Genomic DNA, 26,370 nt, shown 5'->3' on the forward strand with positions numbered 1-26,370 from the left:
TCATGATGTAAAGAAATTAGGAAAAAGGAGAGGAAAGATAAATTCCAAACAGGAGAAGGTGAGAGCAAATGTCAAAAGCCACCACCAGATATGTTTCTTGACTCCAGAAGCCAATATGTATCTCGAAAATGTTTAGAAAACATACCACTCATTTCCTTAGTAGAGGTTCTTGAGAGATGCATCTGCAAAGGTGGCTGAAGGGGCGCCTTTGGGCTAAACCTAAGGTATTAAAAAAAAAAGTAAAATAAATGTAAATAGCAAAGTCTATACCAAGTTTTAAACACTATACTTTTCATTTAAAGTCTCAGTGGCATTTAACAGCAAAACAAGTCATTAAAATAATTTAAAATCAGAAAAAATAAAAATAAAACCTGGCATCATCTTTCATGTTTCATATTCACTCAGAGAAAAGTATGTTAAAAGCTAAATTTAAACTAGGTCTTTGAAAGCCTCTTTCAAAACTTGGATGTCAGAATTCCAATTAATCACTTATAAGAAACTGGTAAAACAGAATAAAGAAGATCATGCAAAAATAAACAGTTGGAAACAAAGAACATTTTGGAATATAACCAAAAAATGAAGGACTTGCATCACCAGATATTGAAATGCATTATGAAGTTACAACACTTAAATGAGTTGTACAGATAAGTAAAACGGTAGAGAACTTAGAAACATGCAATTTGCATTGCATCTTGGTACATAAGGAAAGTGGCATTTCAAAACGGACAGGTGAGGGACTGGTCAAATAACTATTTGAGAAAAAGAAACAGATCCCTACCTCATACCCTCACTAAAAATAAATTTTATATAAATTATACTGGATATAGGTAGGAAGATTTTGCCAAATATGAAGACACATAAATAAACCCCACACACATCATTTATATTCATGTCTGTTTCCCACACTAGCTAAGTCTGTTAATTGTTTGTGTTCCCAAGTGCCTGGGGCAGTGCTTGATACATGCAAGGCAAATGAATATTGTAAGAATGACAATGAATCATGACCGATGAATAAATGACTACAGCCTGCCCAGCAGTGGGTAGGACTATAGTGATAGTGACATGGTACACATAGCTGCCAGTTTTTGAATAGTATGGAACAGTCTAAAAATTAGATCAATTCCTTGAAATGAAGCACATTTTCTTATAATATTTTAATTCTAAAAGAAATGATTAGATTCTAGGCTACCAATAAAAGCTTATTTGGTATATGCAATTATAAGACCATCCTATTTCTATATTAATATATCTGTGTAATAGCAGAAGATGCCAAAAATATATCCAACTCCTACTTTTGCAGAACTGGTAGGGAGATAGTATTCCTTCCCATGCACCAGCCCAAAACATGTAAACTGGAAGCTTCCCCTGCTTTGAACAAGCATCGAAGGCTCCAGCAGAAGGTAGAGGGATATGAGCAAAGAGTGAGAGTACACAGAAACTATGGAAGGAACTGCTATGGTTCAATCATAAAGAGGTCTACTGGAGAGGAAAGAAAAAAGTGCATATAGCAAAAGAAAGCTCTTCAAAGGAAACTGCTAGGATGCATGAAAAACAAACATAGTAAAATAAGATGACAGAGGTCTAAGCAGTTTTATAATACTAAGAAAAAAATATACTGTTTCTTAGAAGACAAAAAGTTAGACTGGTCCAGAAAAAAACCTTCCAAATCTAAACATATGTTGTTTATTAGAGACATATTTATAGCTCATAAATATTTAAGACATACTATGTGCCAGACATTGTGTCAGACAGTAACTGTCAATGATCAGCAAGATAAATATGCCCTATTCTCTAGGACTATACAGTATAGTTGAGAAGCGGACCATGGTAAGCAGCTACTGAGATAACCCCAAAGATTCTTCTCTCCAGGTATTCACAGCCTTGTGTAATCCCTTCCCCTTGAGTAACCTGCTTCTAATCAATAGAAGACTTCAAGGCTGAAGGGATCACAAATAACTAGATTACAAAAGATTCTAATTTCAACTTTGCTAGTATAATCTCTCCTTTGTTGCTTTGATGAAGCAAATGGCCATGTTGGGAAGAACAATGTGGCAAGAAACTGAAGATGGCCTTTGGCCAATAGCCACCTAGGGACTAATGAACAACCCAGAAGGAAGTGCATTGTGCCAATAACCATGTGAGTAGGACTGAAAGCAGATTCATCTTTAACTGAGCCTTCAGGGAAGACCCCAGCCATGGCTGACACCTTGACAGCAGCCTCATGAGAGATCCTGAAGCAGAGGACCCAGCTTGACCGTGTCTTCCTTCCTGACCCACAGAAACTATGAGGTAAGAAAATATGTCTTGTTGTAAGCTAATAACTTTGTAGTAATCTGTTACACAGCAATAGATAATTAATGCATTGACAAAGTCTAAGAACAAAGTCTACTAAGTATTATGATAAGGGCAGTAGGTATAATAAAAGCACACAATGGAACTAATAAACCAAATTAGGAGGTAGAGGAGGAAGTAGAGAGTAAAGGTTATTAGCACTTATTATGAAGTTATAATAATGTGAATAGCTTGGTACCGCAGAATAGGAAGGTAATCAATTATTCTGAATGGAAAGCCCAGGAACTGAATCACATGTTTATAGGGCTTTAATACTGGTAAAGATAGAATTACAAACCAGCAGAGAAAGAAAGGATTGTGTAATGACTGATACAGGACATCTGGCTAACAATAAAAAAGGATTCCAACTCTCACACTATACCATAAAATACATTCTGGATGAATTAAAGACTAAAATGTAAAAAATGAAGCCACAACAATTACAAAAGAAAACAGAAGACATATTACATAATATTGGGCGGAAATGCTTTTCTAAGCATAATACCTAAAAGCAGAAGTCACATAGTAAAAGACTGATAGCTGTAAGCATGCAGCATTTTAAAGTTTTTGTATATAAAAAATACAATAATTAAACAAACTGAGGGAATACTGTCAAGATATTACAAAGGGCCAACTTATTTAATTTATAAACCACTTTTATATGTTAGAAGGAAAAGAGCCAATAGAAAAATTACACAAAGGACAAAGACATGTAATTCACATAAGACCTATAATGGGCTAATAAATGTATGACAAAAATGTAACTTCCTTAAGAATCAAAATCAAGGAAATAAAAATTAAAACATAAATAGATTTTTTTCACTTTTCAAAGTAGCAAAGCAAAAAACAGATGCCCAATATTGGCAGGCATACAAGAAAATAATCTCTCTCATATTCTTCTAGAAGAAAATAAATTATTATAATCTGTTTAGAGCACAATTTAATAGGAGCCTTAGTATATATACCCTCTTACCCACACATTTTATCTCTACTAATTTATTCTACAGGAAACTAGCCATGCCATTTTTCTAGAACTTTTCAATTTGTTAACAGGCAGGCATGAGTTCTTAACCGGAACTCTTGAGAATGAGCTTTGGGGGTTCATGAATCTACTGGCACGAGATTATGTATGCATATGTAAATGTACATGTGTGAATTTTTCAGGGAAGATCATTTACAGCTTTCATCAGCTTTTCAAGATGTTTGGTGACCTCAAAAAGTTTAAGTGTCCTTCATAACAGGTTTAACTGCTTTTTACTACATTAATATTTCACAAGTAGATATAGATGTTTTTGCTATTGCTCCATTTTGATATTTTGATTTTATAACTAGAAATGTTACCCATAACATCTGCCACTGGGTAGTATTTAGATTTCTCTTAAAAGGTATCTTTCAAATTGTACTATGTGCTTAAAAAAAGACTTGATTAAAATGTTTTACAACACCTCAAGCAGTCTTTAATTAAAATATGTGGCTTTTTTTTTTTTTTAAGAGACAAGGTCTTACTCTGTCACCCAGGCTTGAGTGCAGTGGTGTGATTATAACTCACTGTACCCTGGAACTCTCAGGCTCAAGTGATCTTCCCACCTCAATCTCTCAAGCAGCTGAGACTACAGGTGCACACCACTATGTCCAGGTAATTTTTTTTTTTAGTAGAGATGAGGTCTCACCATGTTGCTTAGGCTGTTCTTGTACTCCTGGGCTCAAGAGATCCTCCTGCGTCAGCCTCCTAAAGTGTTGGAATTACAGGCATGAGCCATGGTGCCTGGCCTGCTGTCAATTTGAAAACTTTTTATTCTGAAATACCTATAAATTCATGGGAAATTTCAAAAACTGTACTTAGAGGCCCCATGTATCCTTCACTGTTTCCCCTAATAGTAAAATCTTGCATAGTACATACCAAAACCAGAATATTGGCAATGGTACAATTCAGAGCTTATTCAGATTTCCAGTTGCATACGGATGTGTGTGTGTAGTTCTGTGCAATTTACCACATGTACAGATTCACATGCCCACAAGTACAATCAACATACAGAACCGTCCCATGGCTACAAGGGTTCCTCTTGCTCTCCCTTTACAGCCATACTCATCCCTCAAATCACCCAAATCCTTAACCTCTGGCAACCACTAATCTGTTATCTATCTTTATAATTTTACAATTTCAAGAATGTTATATAAATAAAATCACACAGTATGTCGCTTTTTGAGATTGGCTTCTTTCACTCAGCATGATTCCCTTGAGATCCATCAGAGTTGCTGTGTGTATCAATAGTTCATTACTCCTTTTTACTGTGGAGACACACTCTGTGATAATGAATGTACTACAGTTTGTTGAACCATTCACTTACCAAAGGATGTCTAGGTTGTTTCTATTTTTTGGCTAATATAAATAAAGTTACAGTGAACATTTGTGGACAGTTTTTTGTGTAAACATAAGTTTTCATTTCTCTGAGATAAATGTCCAGGAGCACAACTGCTGGGCCATATTATAGTTGCAGGCTTTTAGTTGACAAGTAAAAATTGTATATATTTATGGTATGCAACATGATGTGATGTTTTGATATGTGTACACTGTGGAATGGCTAAATCAAGCTGCTTAACACATGCATTACCTCACATGCTTATTTTTTGTGGTAAGAACACTTAAAATCTACTCTTAGCAATTTGCAAGTACACAACATATCATTAACCATAGTCACCATGAAATACAACAGATGTATTGAACCTATTTCTCCTAACTGAAATTGTGTACATCCACAACCCCCATCCTAACCCCACTTCCCTGGCTTTGGTAACTGACATTTTACTGTTTCTATGAGTTTGACTTTTTTAGATTCCACATATAAGATCATGTGGTTTTTCTTTCTGTGCCCAGCTTATTTCACTTAACATAATGTCTCCCAGGTTCATCCATGTTGTTGCAAATGCCAGGATTTTCTCCTTTATAAAGGCTGAAGAGTAAGTATTCCATTCAGTAGATACAACGCATATTCTTTATCCATTCATTCATTAACGGACACTTCAGTTGATTCCATGCCTTGGCTATTGTGAATGCTGCTGCAATGAACATGGGTGTGCAGATATCTCTTCAACTGATATACTGATTTCATAGGCTTTGAATATATACCTAGTAGTGGGATTGCTGACAGTTCTTTTTAAGTTTTTGAGAAATCTCCATACCGTTTTCCGTAATAGCTGTACTAACCTACATTTCCCCCAGCAGTGTATTGGGGTTCCTCTTTTCTCCACATCCTTACCAGCACTTGCTATTTTCTGTGTTTTGATTAGTAGCCATACTACATACAACTGGGTGTGAGGTGGTATCTCATTGTGGTTTTAATTTGCACTTCCCTGATAATTCGTGATGTTGAGCATTTTTCCATACACTTGTTGATCATTTGTATGTCTTCTTTTGAGAAACGTCTGTTCAGGTCCTTTGCTCGTTTTTAAAATTAGGTTGTTTTCTTGCTATTGAGTTGAGTTCCCTATATTTTGAATATTAAGCCCTTATCAGGTATATGGTTTGCAAATATTTTCTCCCATTCCATGGCTTGTCTTTTCACTCTGTTGACTGTTTCCTTGGTGGTGCAGAAGCTTTTTAGTTTGATGTAATCCCATTTGTCTATTTTCGCTTTTGTTGCCCGTCCTTTTAGGGTCATATCCAAAAAAAATCATTCAAAATGTATTGCTGAAATGTAGGCACACAACCAGAGAAGACAATGATACCTCCGTCATATACTGGATTCAACTAGTGCTCTGGGTCAAGATCTGTGTTTTAACTGTGTATTTTCTAGATCTTATCATAATTATAATAATTATAAATAATATTAAATGTATACCATCATAAAAATATTTAGGGTTACTTTATTAAAAATTCTGTAATATAAAAAATTAGTACCAGTTCTACCTTTTTAAAAAAATTAATTATCCATAAATATTCTAGTATCTGGGGGAAAGTTCCTGGGGGAAAATTATCTTTCACAAAACAGAATTTTTGAACACTGATTTAAAGGAATATAATACAACAAAATTTGTTTTGAAAAGGCACAAGTAGGATAGAAGAATGTGATCTTGATGCATCTACATCAGGGGTCAGCAACCTTTTTCTGTAAAGGGTCCACCACTGGATTTTTGGCTTTGTAGGCCATCTAGTCTCTGTACAACTACTCACTTCTGCCACTATTTTGCAAAAGCACCCACAGGCATATGCAAACAAAGCAAAATGGCCATGTTCTAATAAAACTTAATTTACCCAAACAGGCAGTGGGCCTGATGTGGCCCATAGATTGTAGTTTGCCACCCTTTGAGCTACCTTATAAAACCATAGTTTTGAACCAGAAAGGAACTTTGAGATCATCTAGTTTAACATTTTCATTGGACAAATGAACAAACCACAGACCCAAAAGATGAAACAACTTATTTTACCTGACTAGAGAGTGGCAGCACCCAAACAAAGACTTGTAAGTTGTCTTATTATTGCCAGTCTGGTATTTTGATGCATAGATGTCTGATGCTACTACATAATTATGGGCATGATATTTGCAGCACAGTGGAGTGTCTGAAACTCCATCAGATTTTACTTAAACCCACAAAATTAATTGTTAAAAAAAGGTTTTCTGAAAAAGTTATGTTATACCGAAATAGTATCCCAAAACAATTTGTGAGAGCTTTTAAATGAACTTTACAAGGAGAGATTGACAACAATGCAGAGAAAATATAGAATAGAGATGCATTTAGAGAATGATGTTCAGGAAGCTAGGAAAAGTGAACCTAACTGGTAATGATGCATGTCTCTACTATATGTGAACTTATATTAGATAAAATAGAAAGTGTTTCTTTCTTAACCTGAACATACATTTGTAACGCTTTTTACCCAAGATTCACCAAACTTTTGTGAGTCAAAGGCCAAATACCTGTTGTTGGAGGACATGGTCACATGCCTTTGCACTGGAATGTCTTTGAATGCTTCATTTCCAAGAGTTGTGTGTAGCATATAAGGAGACATTTCAGCATCAGGCTTAACTCCAGCAGAGTTTCCTTTGTCTCTTAACGGTGTTGGATTAGGTTTTTTGCCAACAGAAAAATTTGAAGCAAATCCTGGTTGTCTGAGGGTTGCTTTTGGTTTTCCTGTGAAGTTAGGCATACATAAAGAAATCAATTAGCATCCCCAAACCCCACTTTCATTATGACACTCCTCTGACCAGATGTTTTCTGTGGATGTCTACTCTCAGAACAGTTTGTAAGAACACGAGGAGGTTGCCACCGGAGGGCTGGTGAATAGGAAAAGAATACAATGGTGAGTATTTGGCAGATAAGGTTCTTCATCCATCAGACTGACCAGTAACTCCTGCTTCTCACCAACTGAACACTTCAGTGGCAGCCACCTCATGTTCTTGCAAATACAGCACACTCAACTATATCTTGGTCCTCCTATCTCTTCCCCATAAATCCAAATTCTACCCATTGTTTGCAGTCTGGGCTCAAGTCTCCCCTTTGCCATTTTCATTCAAAATGATTGCTCCCTTGTCCTAAATGCTCACTGTGGCATTTAGTCATCCACTGCTTTGTATTATCATTGAACCACTTCATGGGAATGTAGTTTTAGAACTGATTGTAAGCTCCTTAAGTGTTCGGGAAACAAAGGCTGAGTTGTCTGTAACATTTTTCTGTACTACATAATTCATATACTTCTGAAACTAGAGGTTTTCTACCAGAAGATATAATTTGTCAAATAAGACATAAAATCATAGGTTCTTGGTGCATCCAACATTCTGGACAAGACATTCCCTGAAATGAGCTTAAAAAAAATAAAATTACACATTACCATAACAAGCTCAATTAAAATCTGTTCTGAGTTATTTCCCACTGTGTAATTACTTCAGTTAGTAAGTCATGCTCATCATGTTCACTTAAGAATTTCAAATGGAAATGCTAGCTTCAGGATTTTTCCCCTGACATATGTATGTTAACAGATACAAGTATTTATCATAATACAAACAATATTTCCATAATTCCCTATGACAATGTATTCGTAGACAGCCCTAAAAATTTTAGCATGTAAAAAGCTCCTACCTTCTAGAAAAAATGGCATGGTTTTCTTCACTCTCATCTGACAATTAACTTGACGCCCAGTTTTCCTTTTAGAACTCCTTTGACGAGCCACAAGCTGAGCAATTCTTGCAGTTTCTGTGCAGGCCATGGCATAGCAGGTAATCTATTCATTAGAGGCAGGGTGAGAAGAGAAACATTTCTCAGATTCCATGTTGCCTAGGGGCCAGTTCTTAAAAGTGGATCTTAGTGAGCCTACATATCCCAAGTCAAGTGGTATGCAAATATTCATGTGTCTCGCTCCTTGATAATGCTAGAATAAAATTATATTTTCTGCAAGAGGAATCGAGCATAGTCTAGTACACTGAATTATCTTTCCCAAACTGAAAATTCCATTAATTTTTAAATAGGTATTAAGCATCTACAGTGTACTAGATACTATGAGATTACCAAATGAACAAAAACCAACCTATGATCTGATATATAATATCATATAATCTGTGAGGTACATTTCATTCACTTTACACATGGGAATGCAGAGGCTCGGGAAAGTTAAGCAACCTTCCAAGTCACATGGCGAGGCTCTCTGAGTCCAAAGTATGCACTCATAACTACTATGTTGAATACAAGACTACTAAATCCTTCTCTTGCCTCTGTGGTGGATCTGCTGGGTGACTCTGGGCAAATCCAAGTATTCTTAGCTGTGAAACAGGGGTGGTTTAGAGCTGGTGTTTTCAAACTGTGTTCATGGGAGCCATAGAGTTCCATGGAGAGGCCTCAAGGGGCTGCCACTGGCAGGGGCATGAGAGCAAGGCAGGGCAAGCAGGGTCTCCAGAGCTTCCACATCTCTCAAAACACTGCAGCTCAGCTCTGTATCTTTAAAGAAAAAACTGGTATGATATGACATTGAAAAAAAGATTTGAAGATAGAGACTACTGGGACAAGATGATCTCTACAGACCTGTGTAGTTTTCAAGTCTTTGACTCTAATTTGAAATCAAAAACAGGAAAACAATGAAGCTTTATATCACAAGCTAAAATATGTTCCTACTCTTTGGCCCAGTATTTCTATTTCTGAGACTATATTACAAGAATATAATTCAAAAAAACAAATGTTACCTACCCAAGTATATGCAATGGGGGTATTTTAATAGTCAAAACCTGGAAACATTTAAAATGTCCAAAACAGGGGAACAAAGAGTTGAGCAAATTACAGTATAGTAACTCTATAAAGCATTAATTTATTAATTCATTCAGCTATTCATTCATTCATGCATTCAACACAGATTTATTAAGCCCTTCATCCTTAAGAAACTTATGTAGGAAAAAGAGAGAAGCAAGAAATTAAACAGAAAACATTGTGTCAAGTGTGATAACGGATGTATTACAAGGTGCAAGTAGACAGAAAGGAGTGCTTAAGTCTGTCTGGAACAATCAGGGATGCCCAAGCATATTTTATTATTCAGATAATATTTAATTAATTTGTATCTTCTCCTTAGGAAAATTATTAACTATAAGGTGAACTTCCCCTTTGACTACTTTCCTGCTCCTGGTTCCCTTGTCCTCCTCCATCACTGCCTCCTCATCCACCCATACAGAAAAACCATTATGTCAGGTTTTGGTGAGAAACACTCCAGACCTGATCTATGTATTTACACATGTAGAAATATACCCAGGAAACTATAGTGTATGAGGGGGTGTGGGTGTTTTTGTTCCTCTTTTGGGTGGTGGTCTGTCCACATTTATTATGCTGTACAGTGGGTAGGTACCAAGAAGTGAAGCTGCTAGGTCGCAGTGGCAGAGCAATGACAGATCAACCGGCTACTACTAAACGGCCCATACTATCTATAAACTGTTTTCTTCCAGAGAGGCAGAAGGATTTAAAACGGTATAATGATATGATCATATTGGTGTGAAGGAGAGGAAAAGAACAGAAGAGAAGAGAGAACAGCAAGGAGGCCCCGGTAGTTATGAAAAGTGATGAAGGATCAGCTCCGGACTGACTAGGTCCAAACAGCAGGAATCGACTTGATGAGAATTTAAAACTGTCTATTAGATTTGGTGATCACGAGGTCATTAGTGACTTTGGCAAAAACATTTGTAACAGGTTTGTAATGGGCAGGCGTGATATTTATGCACTGAAGGCCTCTAGTATAACTATTTTGTTTAGATGTTGACACTGGGTAAATATTTTTAATTTTGTGTGGTTAAAGTCTTATTTTTACAATGAAAAGAATTTGAGGAATAAGAAAAAGACATAAGAATGTAGGCCGTGCTTTAAATGCTGTTTTCTCTGTCACTATCAATCCCAAACAACTAAGCTAGTACTTTCACTTAGACTTCTATCACAGGTAGGAGATTGGAAGTGCCAGACAGGCAATTATGAATTGGTTTGATTCTTCTGACATGCACAATTACCTTCTTACCTCTCCAGATCTACTGGTCTCTATCCTGACCACTGCTGGCATGCTTCTCAGATAGGCTTCTAGTGTAGGGAAACCTAGCTGTTTGAAGGGGATCCAGTCTCCAGTCAAGGATCTGTACTCTCCTTGGAGCCGGTGTAATGCTATTCCATTCTTATGAGACTGCAGAACAGCTCGCAGCATCTTTGAAACCAGATCTCCTTCCAGCATCTTTGCCTATAAGAACACAGTAGAAGGTTACTATAATATGGCTCATTAGTCTGTGAATTCAAATAGATTTTCAGAGCTGCAACTTGTTACTTTATAAATTATTACTGCATACTTTCTGTGCAAATATGGGGAAACAACTGCCATGGTAGAGAAAAGCACAAATACTGTAAGAATGCAGGGGAAAGTCAGAAGGCACAACACCAGCCTCAAGAGGGAAGATATCAGGGAATGTTCCCAGATTCAGGCGAGGAAGCCTGAATGGAGTCCCGAAGAGCAAGATGGAATCACTCAACAAGGAGGAAGAGGGTGGGCTGTGGGGCTGGGAGTGGTATCAGCCCAAGGAAGGGAACAGGATGTGCAAGTGCACAGAGGTGAGAGAGAAGCACATGGTGTGTTCCAAAAATTCCAGACAGTTAGGTGGCTGGTGACTGAACAAAGACTCCAAGCTGAGGGCTGAGAGGGCCAGGGAGGGGCAGACCCTGAGACTACTATATTATGCTCATGTTTGCATTTTTGCCAAAAGTAACGTGGGGCCTTAGGGATATTTTACATAGGGGAACAAAATGATCAGCTCTGTATATTAGAAAGATCACTATTCAGCAGTGGAGAAGATAAATGGGAAGGAGAAAGATTAACAAGTTGTCAGAATACTTGGAAATGTGGAGGACCACAATACAGGGCCTTAGGAATAAACAAAAGAATCAGTTTGAGAGGTAATTAGGAGGTGGAATCAGCAGAAATTGGTTAATTGGTTTGGATGAAGAGGCAGGCTCCAATGTTTCTAGCTTAGAAGTAAGGTAGAGAGTAATGACCCACACTGAGGTGGGATAAAGGCAGGTTTGCAAGAGAGGAAGAGGCCGATTCATTTTGGACACGGAGAAGTTGGAATGCCTATAGAAGAGCCATGTAGATATATTCACTAGGAAATTAGATTATAAGTCTAAGCTGGTCATAGATTTGTTGGTCTTTGACTTATATGGGGTATTTGACATCCAGGGAGTAAAAAACAAGGTTACAGATGGACCTCTGCAGAAGGCTATCATTCAAGAAATGGATAGAGGAAGACGAATCTATAAAAGGCTAAGAAAAAGGGACCAGAGAGATGGAAGAAAAAGAAGCAGAGCCATAATGCCATATGAATAAAAGGAGAAAAGAATCATTTCCTTTGGACTAATGATTACATCTAGCTGTAGTTTTGCAGAGAAAAAAAAAAGACAAATTCAGGGGATACATTCAGAGAATGTATAGATACATACTAGAAGATACATTCAGAGAATAAGTAGCCTGGAAAAAACGGCTTGTCCTTTTATTAAAGGAAAGAGGAAGGCAAACCATGGGCAATTTGTTACTTTTCCTTCAGCAGTGATGTTCAATAGAACTTTCTGTGATGTTTCATATTATTGCAGTGTCCACAATGTCCGCATATGGCTCTGAGCACTTAAAATATGGCCAGGATGACTAAGGAACTAAAATTTTACCTTAAATTAAATGTGGCCACTGGCTACCATACTGGACAGCAGAGAATTCTAGACAAATAGCCATTTTCTTTCTCTGGCTTAGAAAACACAAAAGAAGAATGATATACAATTCTATCAATTCCATCATTCATTCATCTTAAAAAGAAAACAAAATATCAGCCTGTTTGTCTTGCTATTCATTATAAACATAATACTGAAGTTACAGCAAGGTTTAAATAGCAAACAAAAATCTACATCGTCATGTGCCACTTAACAGTATTTTAGTCAACAATGGACTGCATATATAAAACACGTTCTATAAAATTATAATGGAGCTGAAAAATTCCTCTAGTCTAGTAATATCTTGATAATCCTGGCCTTGTACAGGCTGAGGCTAATGTGTATGTTTTTGTCTCAGTTTTTAATTTAAAAAGTTTAAAAAGTAAAAGAGGCCAGATGCAGTGGCTCACACCTGCAGTCCTAACGCTTTGGGAGGCCAAGGTGGGCAGAATCACTTGAGCCCAGGAGTTCGAGACCAGCCTGGGCAACATGGTGAAACCCCGTCTCTACAAAAAAATAGAAAAATTAGCTGGACGTGGCAGCATATGTCTATAGTCCCAGCTACTCAGGAGGCTGTTGTGGGAGGATCATTGAGCCCAGGAGGTCAAGGCTGCAATGAGCCAAGATCACATTATGCACTCCAGCCTGGGTGACAGAATGAGACTTGCGTCAAAAAAATAAAAATAAATAAAAAGTAAAAGAAATGAAAACTTTTAATAAATTTAGTGTCGCCTAAGTGTACAGTGTTTATAAGTCTACAGTAGTGTACAGTAATGTCCTAGGCCTTCACATTCATTCACCATTCACTCACTGACTCATCCAGAGCAACTTCCAGTCCTGCCAGCTCCATTCATGGCAAGTGACCTATATAGGTATGCCATTTTTTGTTTTATATACCATATTTTTACTGTATCTTTTCTATGTTTAGATACACAAATACTTACCATTGTGTTAATGGTTGCCTATAGCATTCAGTACAGTAACATGCTGCACAGGGTTGAAGCTTGGGAGCAACAGGCTATACCACATAGCTCAGTTGTGTGGGAGGTTCTACTGTCTAGGTTTGTGAGTCCACTCTATAATGTTTGCACAGCAATGAAATTGCCTAACAGTGCATTTCTCAGAACATATCCCTGTCGTTAGGCAATGTACGACTGTATGCACTATGTACCTTCCATTACTAAACATTAACTCTTTTCAAATTATTATCACCAGGACCAACAGCATTTAATTAATACTATAACCTACAAAAGCCATATACTAGGTCTATATTCTTATTCTTTTCACAGATGTGTGTGTGTGTGTATGTGTTTGTGTGTATAGTCATGTGTCACTTAACAATGGGGATACATTCTGAGAAATGCGTTGTTAGGCAATTTAGTTATTGTGCAAACATTTATTGAGTGGACTTGCAAACCTAGATGGTATAGTCTAGTACACACCTAGGCTATATGGTATAACCTATTGCTCCCAGGCTACACACCTGTACAGCATGCTACTATACTGAATACTGTAGGCAATTTTAACACAATGGTAAGTACTGTATGTCTAAACATATCTGAGCATAGATAAGGTATAGAAAAATACAGTATTATAATCTTACAGGACAAATGATTATGCAGTCCATTGTTGACCAAAACATTGTTATTGGCACAAGACTAAATACCAAAATCTTCCTTTAGGGATAGTTTACCTAAAATAAAATTAACTCATTTTATATGTAGCATTTCTTGAGTTTTAAAAAATATACACACCTATGTAATCATACCACAATCAAGATACAGACATTCCCATCATCTAAAAAAATTCCCTCATGTGGGGTACATAATATATGTAAAAGTAAAATGTACAAAAATAGTATGAAGAATAGAACCAATGGAAGGTTCTTACACTATACATGAGGCGGTATAGTGTCATTTGAAAGCTGACTAAGATAAAGAGGGATATTGTAAACCATATGGCAACCACTAAAATTTTTTAAAAAGGTATAATAATATGCCAGTAGTAAAGATAAAATGTAATAAGACAATACCTAAGCAAGCAGAAGTTAAACAAAAATTAGACAGGAAACAGGAGAAAAAAAAGAGCAGAGAAAATAGAAAACATCCAGCAAAATGGTAGATTTAAAGCCAATCATATCAATAATTACATTAACTGTAAGTAACTGAAATAGCCCTATAAAACATTAGGGGTTGGCAGAGTGGATAAAAAAGCAAGACTTACTTATATACTACCTTCAAGAAACCCACTTTAAATATGAATGCATGGGTTAAAAGTAAAAAGAAAAAAGATGTACCATGCAAACACTATGACTATATAAATATCAGAACAAGGAATCTTATCGGAGATAAAGAGAGACATTACATAATGATTAAGGAGCTAATTCATCAGAAAGATAAAACAATCCTAAGCATAGGTGCACCAAACATCAGAGCTTCCAAACACACAAAATCTGACAGCTGAAAAAACTTATTCACAATTTCACAATTATCATTGGACATTTCAAAACTCCTTTCTTGTCAATAGATAGAAACAGTAGACCAAAAAAAAAAAATCAGTAAGAATATAAAAGAGCTGGCCAGGTGTGGTGGCTCACACCTGTAATCCCAGCACTTTGGGAGGCCGAGGTGGGCAGATCACCTGAGGTCGAGAGTTCGAGATCAGTCTGGCCAACGTGGTGAAACCCTCCCTCTATTAAAAAATACAAAAACTCAGTCGGATGTGGTGATTCATGCCTGTAATCCCAGCTACTCAGGAGGCTGAGGCAGGAGAATTGCTTGAACCCAGGTGGTGGAGGTTGCAGTGAGCCAAAATCATGCCACTGAACTCTAGTCTAAACAACAGAGTGACTCTATCTGGAAAAAAAAAAAAAAAAAAGAATATAAAAGAGCTAAACACTATCAACCAAAGTGACCTAATGATATTGACAGAACACTCCACTCCAGAGACAGCAGAATATACATTATTTTCAAGAGCACATGAGATGTTCACCAAAATAAAATATATTCTTGGACTTAAAACAATATTCAAATAACTTAAAATAACTCATATTATAAAAAGTATATTCTGTGGACAGAACAAAATTAAATTAGGTATCACTAACAGAAAGATATGTAGACAATCTCCATGCAAATTTAACAAGATACTTCTAAATAACCAAGGGTCAAAGACAAAGACTACCCCCAGAATTAGAAAAAATATTTTTAAATAAATGAAGATACAAATGTAAAATTTTGCTGGATGCAGTAAAAGTATGAGGAAAATTTATAGCATTATATGTTTCTGTTAGAAGAAAAGTGGCAAATCAATCATCTATTCTCCTACTTTGAGAACAAGAGAGAAATTTATATCAAAAGCAGAAGAAAGGAAATAAAGGTGAGAGCAGAAATCAATTCTGAAATGATGAAACATATCAATAATGAAGTTTAAAAACAGGAGAGAAAAGAATCATGAAACTAAAACTAGTTCTTTCAAACCATCAATAAAATTGATAAACTCCTAGAAAGACAGAAAAAAAAAGAAGGCACAAATTACCATAATGTGATTGAAAGAGGGGCCATCAATACAGATCCTACAGACATTAAAAAGAGAACATGATAAAACAGTTATGCCAATAAGTTTGTAGCTTAGATGAAATAGATACATTTATTGAAAGACACAAATGTCAAAGCTTATTCAAGAAGAAATAAATAACCCTCAAATATCCCTATAGCTATTAGGGAATTTGAATTTACAGTTAAAAATCTTCACACAAAGAAAACATGAAGCCCAGATTGCTTTACTGGCAAATTCTACCAAACATTTATAGAAGAATCAATACTACTCTTACAGACTCTTCCAGAAAACAGAGGGAAGAGAACATTTCTTCACTCATTTTATGAGGCAAGCATTATGCTGATACAAAAACTATACAAAGACGCTACATGAAAAGTACAGACCATATCCCTCATGAACATAAATGCAAAAATTCTTAACAAAACATTAGCAAATAAAATCCAACAATTAGTGAAAAAGATAAGACATAATAACCAGTTAAAGTTTATTCCAGGAATACAAGTATGGTTCAATATTCATTAAGTCAATCAATATAACTTACTACATCAACAGATTAAAGGAAATTAAACCACACAATCATATCAATAGGTGAAAAAAAGCTCACAAAATAAAAAATCTATTTATGATAAAAACTCTCAGAATATTAGAATAAAATGAGAAGTCCTTAACCTGATAAAGACCATCTGTGAAAAAACCCATGGTTAACATCATTACTCACAGCTAAAGAGTGAGTGCTGTCTCCCTAAGACTGGGAACAAGGCAAGAATGCCCATGCTCAGCACTCCCATTCATTATCACAGTGGAGGTCCTAGCCAGTGCAATAAGGCTGATTTCAAGATTTATTACAAAGCTATATTAGTCAAAATAGTGTAATATTATCAAAAGAACAATCATATAGATCAATGGAACAGAATATGTAATCCAGAAATAAACCCATATATGGTAAACTGATTTTTTTTTAACAGGGTCTTGCTCTGTTGCCCAGGCTGGAGTGCAGTGGCACAATCTTGGCTCACTGTAACCTCTGCCTCCTGGGTTCAAGTGATTCTTGTGCCTCAGCCTCCCGAGTGGCTGGGATTACAGGCATGTGCCACCATGCCTGGCTAATTTTTTTGTACTTTTAGTAGAGACAGGGTTTTGCCATGTTGGCTAGGCTGGTCTCAAACTCCTGACCTCAAGTGATCCACCCACCTCAGCCTCCCAAAGTGCTGGGATTCCAGGTGTGAGCCACCTCTGGCCTAGTAAACTGATTTTCAACAAAGATGTTAAGGAAATTCAATGAGGAAAGTTCAACGAACAGTGATAGTAAAACTGGTCATTCATATGCAAATAATGAACTTCATGCTATATACAAGAAATTAACTCAAAATAAATAATTTAGGTCCTAAATGAAAAGGCTAATACTGTAAAACTTCTAAAAAATACACAGGAGTAAATCTTTGTGGCCTTGGGTTAGGCAAAGACTTTTTAGAACCATAGAAGAAAAAATTGGCTGGGCACGGTGGCTCACGTCTGTAATTTCAGCACTTTGGGAGACCAAGGCAGATGGGTCACCTGAGCTCAGGAGTTCGAGACCAGCCTGGGCAACATAGTGAGACTCCGTCTACACACACACACACACACACACACACACACACACAAAAGCTGGGCAAAAGCTGGGCATAGTTGCACGTGCCTGTAGTCCCAGCTACCTGAGAGGCTGCAGTGAGCTGTGATGGTGAGAGTGAGAACCTGTCTCAAAAAGAAAAAAAGAAGAAATTGACAAATTGGATCTCATCAAAATTTAAAATGTCTGCTCTTCCAAAAGCTGTTAAAAAATGAAAAGCCACAGATTGTGAGAAGATATTTTCATAACACACGTGGTAAAGTTGGTAGTCATATATAAACAATACTCAAAACTCAATAATAAAACAACGATCCCAATTTAAAATGTGCAAAACACCTGAACACATACGTCACTAAAGTAAAAATGAAGATAGCAAAAAAACACATGAAAAGATGCTCATCAGCATTAGTCATTAGGGAAATGCAAATTAAATTCACAATGAAGTATCACTACACATCCATTAGAGCAGCTTGCTTTTTTAAAAAACTGACAATATGAAGTGTTGATGAGAATGCAGAGCATTTAGAACTCTCATACATTTCTGGTGGGCATGCAAAACAGTACCTGGAAAAATAGTTTGACAATTTCTTTTCTTTTCTTTTTTTTTTTTTTTTTTTTTGAGACAGAGTCCAGCTCTGTGGCTCAGGCTGGAGTGCAGTGGCCCGATCTCGGCTCACTGCAACCTCTGCCACCCAGGTTCAAGCAATTCTCCTGTCTCAGCCTCCCGAGTTGCTGGGACTACAGGTGCACGCCACCACGCCCAGCTAATTTTTTTAGTAGAGACGGGGGTTTCACCATATTGGTCAGGCTGGCCTTGAACTCCTGACCTCAGGTGATCCACCCACCTTGGCCTTCCAAAATGCTGGGATTACAGACGTGAGCCACTGCCCCAGCCAGTTTGACAATTTCTTACAAAGTAAAGCATACACTTATATAACCCAGCAATCCTTTCCTACGTTATTGCCCAAGAGAAATGATGACATTCATGTCCACACAGAAACGTGTGCATGTATATAACAGCATTATTTATAATTGCCCCCCAAACTGGAAACAATCAAAATGTCTATCAAAAGGTAAGTAGATAAACCAATCTAGTAGAGCCATACAGTGGAATACTATTCAGTAATAGAAAGGAACAATCTGTTGATACATAAAACATGCCTGACTCTTATATTATGCTGAAGGAAAAAGCTGGACACAAAAGGCTACATACTACATGATTCTATTTATGTGAGCATTCTGGAAAAGGCAAAACGACAGGCACAGAAATTAGATCAGTGGTTGCCAAAGGCTGGGGGTAAGGGGAGGTGATTGGCTATAAAGAGGGATTTTTACTGCATGTAAAGCATATTTTTAACCACCACACCCTCCCCCACACCCCCCAAATAAAAAAAGTTCCTTTAAGCTATGCTTCTCTGTGGTCAGCCCTCTCTGGTTCATACACACACTGCCCTAGCTCCTGGCAACTACCAATCTGCTTTCTGTCACTATGGATTATTTTTTCCTAGTGCTTTGTGTTCCATCTATGTTACTGCATTTAACTCAGTTCATTCCTTTTTATTGATGAGTAGTATTCCACTGTATGGATATACTACAATTTGTTTATCCATTCAAATGTTGATACACATTTGGGTTGCATCCAATTTTGAGATATTATAAATAAGGTTGCCTTGATCATTCATGTACAAGTATTTAGGTAGGCATATGTTTTTATTTCTCTTATGTAAATTCTGAGAAATGGCTTTTCTAAAAATCTAATATCTATAATAATTCTGGGAGGCTATTATCCTCAACTTATAGATATGAAAACCAAGGTTCAGATAAGTTAAATACTTAAGATATCGCAGGATGTAGATAAGCTAGGATTTCAGTCCAGGTCTGTTTGATGCCAGAGGCCACATTTTTCCCATTATATATCACCCTGTCTACTGACTGGTACTGGGAAAACACCCAACAAATCCTGAAGAAATAAGAACAGGAGACAAGACAGGAAAGAAAGAGTAAGCAGAGTAAAAAAGAAAAAAACAGTGGTGTGAAATCCACAGCTGACTCCACTTAGTCACAGGGATGGTGTGGATGCCAAGACAATGGAACAGCTGGAGATACTCTAAAACTAAATAGAAATTCATGGCAGAGACAGAAAACAACTGCAGAGTCTGCGCACCTCTGCTACCTCTGAAGTCCACACTCTGAATGAGTGCCAGGGAGCAGGAAAGAGGACAGCTTTGGGACCTATACTTCACGGTTGCCAGAATGTCAATGCTGAAGTATGAATTTTGGCTCCTGAATAGTAAACTGATGACACAGAAAATACTTTAACAATGGTTCATGACTCATGAGTCAAAGATCACTGAACTACTACACAGTTATTCCCACAAGTAGTAAAAACCACAGTGGAGACTGGCCAAGTTTTAATTTGCAAGAGGACATACTAAAGCATCACTTGCTTACTCCTCAGTGCCAATCCACCCTGACTAGCCATTTCTGATCTCTACCTTCCCCATCTATGTGCTCTTCTTCCCTTCAAAACCCAATCCCTCCCATCAGTTCATCTAGAGCTCTTCTGAGTGAAACTGGGCTTTGCATCTTTGTATATCCGTATGCCTAAGTGGGCCTTGACTATCAGTTACATACACATTACATATAGATATAATGTCAGGTGGTTAGCACACATCCAGGGAAAATATCCATCTGGGTGTGACCAGTGTAAATGATTCAAATTAGACTGTTCAATGTATCTGACTCCTCCCTGGCCAGACCACTTTATATTCCCCTACCACAGTTTCAGTAAGAAGGCCTTACCCTTCGCCTTAAGAATAGAGTTTCCATGGTATTCTCCTTCCCTTCATTTTGGAAAGAGCATCTACTCCACTGCCACCTCCCCTCTGTGGTCTACTTTTCTCAGCTACATTAGGAGTGGACAGCAACCATAAATTTATGGGGAAAAAATGTCTGATAAATGCATTTCACTAATGGGTGTCCTGTTACTAAAACCTAACAGAACACTGTGATGCAGGTTTGAAAGGACAGGTCCAGCCCTGTCTTAGAGTCTAATCAGTGGCTTGTTCAACAGGTTGCCCTCTGCGAAAGCCTTCCCCTCCTTCCACCCTCGGGAGAACCATTTTAGACCACTGCCCCTGAAATGTCCCCTCTATCTTCCTTATTTCTGCTCTGAAACAGCTGCAAGCACGGATCTCCCAAAAAGGGCACTTCACAGTTTATTGTTTTTAAGGAGCGGCATTCGGGTAGAGTCTTCCTCTCGTCCCCACCCATGATCTGTTTAACAGCCACAGAGTAGAGTGAGGTGTGAAGCTTTGCCTAATGCTTGCTTTTCTAGTCCCACCCTCTTTAAATGTGTCTTCTCCTTTATACAGCAGATGTCTCGTGACCTCCATCCTGATTGTTCTATCCTTTCCCCCGAGACTCTCAGAAGAAAATTAAATAAAATACCAGTGTGAATCTGCATGGCACAGATGTGCTCATCCTTATTTTTCACTTTTCCCACCCTATCCAACCTCACATTTACTCACCTTGATTTCTTGGCATTGTCAGACTGTTTTTTCTAAGTTATATTTCTCAATCTGACCTGAGAAAAGCTTATGCCACACACATACTTCCTACTTTCACTCCCCCTTTATTTTTCCCCCAGATAGAGTCTTGCTCTGTCACCCAGGCTGGAGGGCAGTGGCGTGATCTCTGCTCACTGCAACCTCTGCCTCCTGCGTTGAAGCAATTCTCCTGCCTCAGCCTCTTGAACAGCTGGGATTCCAGGCCCCCATCACCATGCCTGGCTACTTTTTGTATTTTTAGTAGGGACGGGGTTTCACCATGTTGGCCAGGCTGGTCTTGAACTCCTGACCTCACGATCTGCCCGCCTTGGCCTCCCAAAGTGCTGGGATTACAGGTATGAGCCACCACGCCCAGCATTTCACCCCCTTTTTAATGCACATATTATCACAGTTAAAATCTACTTTAAAATATTTCAATAGTAAAGTTGCTAACACCTGGCTGTTGATATATTTTGATTTGGTTTTGGGGGAAGGGCAGGGGATTGCAGAAGATTGTGCCTGAGCCTCCTTTTACTTGTGTTCCCCAAGTTTAATGCCACTGCTCACTCATTTTCCTGGGATAAGCCCCTTCTCCTGGACCTCATTCTCTTTATCTGTAAGATGAGCGAGGTCAGTATTAGCTCTCAATCCTCCCCCAAGCAATGTGATACATAAAGATGGAAGGCGGATGTCTACAATTCCTTCACTCTTCACCACCTCCATGGCAGTTGTCCTAGTCCATGCCAGCAACATCTCTTTCCTGGAGCAGAGCAGCTGGGTTCTTAGCTGGTCTCTCTGCTTCCGCTTCACCTCCTAGAATCTGTTCTCCACATATCAGCCTGAGTGATCTTTTCATATAATATATACTATTATATCATGTCACTCAAAACCCTCTAATGCTTCCTGTGTTAACTCAGACAAAAAGCCAAGTCCTTACAGAGCCAAAAAGGGCCCTACATAATCTGCAACCCCCACTTCTTTGCCCTAAGTTCTCTCTTTTCTTTATTTTCACTCACCCATCCTGGGCTCCATGCTTTTCCTTGAACATGCCTGAGATGGCCTCACAACAGGGCTTTTGCACTTGCCATTCCCTCTACCTGGGACATATTGACTCCAGGGGCATATGTGGCTCACAGCCTTACCTCCTTCAGCTAAAGTATTTGCTCAACTGTCACCTCCACAGTAAGGCCTTCTCTGGCCACCCTATTCAAAATCAAAACTGAGATGCCAGCTTCCCTGATTTTCTCCTTAGCACTTATCACCATCCAATATTCTTCTTCATTTAATGTTTTTGTCTTTCTCTCCAACTTGAATGCAAGCTCCATGAAAACAAGGATTTGCGTCTGTTTCGTTCACTGCTGAATCCCTAGTGCCTAGCCCGCAAGAGCTCAATATGTATTTGCTGAATGAATGAGAAATTCTCCAACCACCTACCACTCCTTTTCTCTCCTACTCACTAAAATGCAGCATAACATAGGTGAGCTATTAAAGGCATAACTCTGAATCCAATTTAAGTTACTAAAAAATTATCTGCAAATGTTAACAATTCTTATAAACTGAATGAGATGGCCAATCGCAACACCAAACTGTGGTTGAGAATCATCAAGTAGATTATTTCTGAGCCTGTCCACTCTGAGCCAGATTAGGCCCTGTCAGGGCCGCAGCATGATTGCAAGGAGCCCACACATCCTGACGAGCAGCAAGCACGGCTTGAATATTAGTAAATGTCTCACATGAACTTATAGTCCTGTTTTTCAGAGTGTGCAGATATTATTGGGATCCATAAACACAAACTGATATTAAATTCACAACAGCTTTTGGCAGTTATATATTTAATTGACCAATGGATACTGCAAGTACAACTACTCGTGTATGAGGTTTCACGAAATTTTTCTAAAGCTACAAAAAATAGCCTCATACTTGAGGAGACTGAGAATCAACGCTTGACCACATGGTTGCAATCTGTAAATTAAGTTCCCTCCCCCTGCCTGCCTTTTTAAAGTAGGCTATCTTTCATGGAAGACTATAACTCTCTATTTGCAAACAACTTTTTGAAGGGAAGGGGAATCCCTTGGAGTATAAGACTGTGGGTCTCAAAGCTGGTGAGAAGCAGTTAAATGTAGTAAAACCTGGAAGGCTAAATGTGATTGTATTCAAATGCACGACTTGCCAGTCTGATTTCAATTCCCACATTAGCAACACCACTTCAGGCAGTGAACGAAAAAAATGTAAGCTTTAAAAAAATCATCATTATTTTCTAATCTATATCACTTCATAAATCCTGAGTTTTGTTACTTGGCTCATGATGACTTTTTTTTGAAACTTTCGGAAGATGGCAATTACACTCTCAAGGTATATAAGAATACTTTGTTCTAACTATAAAAATAAAGTTTAATATCTTAGACATAATCCATTAGAAGCATAAAAGAAAGTATATCATGGGAATTTCAGCTATTAGTGTCCCAAAGACAAACTTTTAGGCCAGAACAAATTAAGTTTGGAAGTTTTTCTAAAGTGGCTCCTCAAATTTTTAAAGTTGCCATTTTGATCTTTCAGCTCCCTTGCTCTTCCCCCCTCATTTCTATTCTCTAAAAGTACTGTGATAAGTAAGTTTTGTAGAATTCACGTTATTTTTATTTTGTGAATCTGAGAATGTTATGCAAGCCCAGGTGACCACAAGTTAGACTATGTTGGGGGAAATGAAGTTGTCCATCTTCTGCTTCAGACCACAGCATCTCAGGTTAAAATTCCCAACAGCGTCCCTAGTCAACATGGGGGCTACTTGAGCTGAACAAGACTCCTAAGCAGCAGAGTGAAATAAAAGTGGGTCTGGGGAATTATTAAATTATAGCACTTTTGATTTCAAAAACTGGCCAAAGTCAGCTAGCAAAGACCTCAGTCAGGGAGAAACTGGCCATGACAGATTGCACTTGATCTTTACTTCCCTTCTCTCACTGTTTTTCTCCTCCCGGCCTCTCTGAATAAAAGCATCAAAAGTAGAGTTATATGTGCTTAGCACAATACTTGCCAGTCAGTAGTTACTAAATAAAAAGATTTTCCTAGAAGCATGGTATGAATGGGAAACAATCTGTAAATATATGCATTCAATGGCTAAGAGTGCAATGACACAAGCATTGGTATATTGAAGAAATGTTTTGTACAGCATTAAATTTGAAATATCAGCATTTGCCTGGATTTTCTTACTTGCCTCATTAACACACTTACAAACTGGCAGACTTGGTAAGAATGCCAGGGGATCTCCAAGATTTCTTACCTAACTTGTAGGGAAAAAGTCACATACTGCTTTGGTAAGGGTCTAGGAGCAGATTCCCTGCCACCACCATGTCCCTGGACCCTGCCTGGTTAGGAAAGCAGCATGCGACAGTGGGCCCAGCTCTGAATGGGGAACTGGGGGAAGCATGGAATGCTAGTGGGCACCTTATGACTATCTCCTCCAAACTCTTCAGTTTAAAACCAGGAAACTGAGGCCCAAGGGAATTATTCCAGCTCTCAGATATTTTTATGGCCAGAATCATAAGAACCCAGTTTCTGGTTTCCAAACTAGGACTTCCTTTCAGACAGTTGCTCCTAATGTATGGAGATGGCTTCTGAAGAGTAAATTTTGACTCAGGAAACACTGACAGCAACCTTGGGGCATGTTTAATGACTAGCCCTTAAGTGGCATGAAACAGGGAGCTGTCACATTCTGATTAAGAGTATGGCACCCAAATCCAGAAGAATTGCTAACTGTTGCACTTGACATCTTTTTTTTTTTAGACAGATTTTTTTTTTTTTTTTTTTTTTTTTTGAGACGGAGTCTCGCTCTGCCACCAGGCTGGAGTGCAGTGGCGCAATCTCGGCTCACTGCAACCTCCGCCTCCCGGGTTCAAGTGATTCTCCTGCCTCAGCCTCCTGAGTAGCTGGGACTATCTTTTTTATGCTTTCGTGCTTTCCTTTTTTTTCTTCGCTTATACCCAATTAATCTTAAGTATCCAAGACGCTAATAATGCACATGAAGTGGAGTGGGGAGTTGGGGAAAGTGATGACAATCTTTAGGGAAACAAAATTTAAATAATTTAAGTGGCCTAAAATAATTCTCACTCTACTTCAAAACTGCATTTTGTAAATTCATAGCCTTTTCTCTTTACTATACCTGAAAACGGCCCAAGGAAGTCCTATTCTGAAGAACCTGGTTTTGGTGTATCCCAGATAAACACCTTCTACCATTGATTGATCTTCCCTGGCTCAGTCATTTGCATATTGTCTGCTTCCTCTGGCTACTGGTGTCAAAGGCCTTTAGCTGAGCTAGTCTGACTTCCATCCTACGCTTTCTCTTTTCTAAGTTTCTTCTTGCTCAACTATTTCCAACTGTATTATTTGGCTCATCTTCCTTACTACATTTTTCATGTCATCAATTTAAGTTGTCGAGTGGCACTAAATCTTAAAACAAATCAGAAGTATTAGGGTAAACTGAAAACACCAAGTAATCTCTCTTAGCTTCTTTTAGTTAGATGTTCAATTTTGAAGTATCTGGATATCTCTTTAGGGTATATACTTCTAATAACTAGCTGCCCTTCTCCTTGAAGACACTATTTTAGCAACAGCGGGACCTTAAAGTCCCATAATGTCTGTGCTGAAACATTTTAGGCATCGTCTAGGCTAACCCAAGCTCCTTATCTTACAAATCAATAAACTCAGCCTCAGAGGGAAGATTTTTTCCTAAGATCTTTACCCAATAAATGATTTCTCATCTTACAACACTTTTAAATGCTCTTTTCTTTCTAATCATAGTCTGTTACCACCTCAATTACTCCTTCACCAACCGGTTTTTAAAGGAAAAAGATGATTAATGCCCTCAGGTGGATTAATGCCCTCAGGTGATGGTATACTTCCTTAAGAGTTTTTTTTCAGGGAGTTATCTTTTTTATTCTTGTGATTTCAAGTTCCAAATTATTCGTGCATTTTAACTGCATACTATGAATGTATGTAAGTAAGGGATTTCCATAAGTCTACATACTAGATGAAAAAACCCTGAGATAATAAAGTGGCTTAGTAAGGAGTTTGTGTCTTAATCCTAATTCCACTACTGATTACCTGTGACAAGTCACTTCAGGTCTCTTTTTTTAACAAGGA

General features: G+C 37.9%; 1 protein-coding gene across 3 annotated transcripts in view; it reads right to left on the bottom strand.

The window, feature by feature from the left end:
• TDRD7 (tudor domain containing 7) overlaps window positions 1-26,370 on the bottom strand; it is an 87,229-nt gene that overhangs the window by 58,435 nt on the left and 2,424 nt on the right. For 2 of the 3 annotated variants that reach the window (XM_055271744.2, XM_055271745.2), the window contains exons 2-5: window positions 10,805-11,017; window positions 8,404-8,545; window positions 7,245-7,458; window positions 146-219 (exon numbers count right to left, since the gene is read on the bottom strand). In XM_055271744.2, coding sequence (XP_055127719.1) covers window positions 146-219; window positions 7,245-7,458; window positions 8,404-8,545; window positions 10,805-11,011 — 637 coding nt within the window. In that variant the 5' untranslated portion in view covers window positions 11,012-11,017. Of the gene's footprint in view, window positions 1-145; window positions 220-7,244; window positions 7,459-8,403; window positions 8,546-9,030; window positions 9,251-10,804; window positions 11,018-26,370 lie in introns of those variants that run through there. The other variant, XM_055271747.2, reaches the window with a different exon arrangement.

Source organism: Symphalangus syndactylus, chromosome 3 (genome assembly GCF_028878055.3).
Source record: "Symphalangus syndactylus isolate Jambi chromosome 3, NHGRI_mSymSyn1-v2.1_pri, whole genome shotgun sequence".
Lineage (NCBI taxonomy): Eukaryota > Metazoa > Chordata > Mammalia > Primates > Hylobatidae > Symphalangus > Symphalangus syndactylus.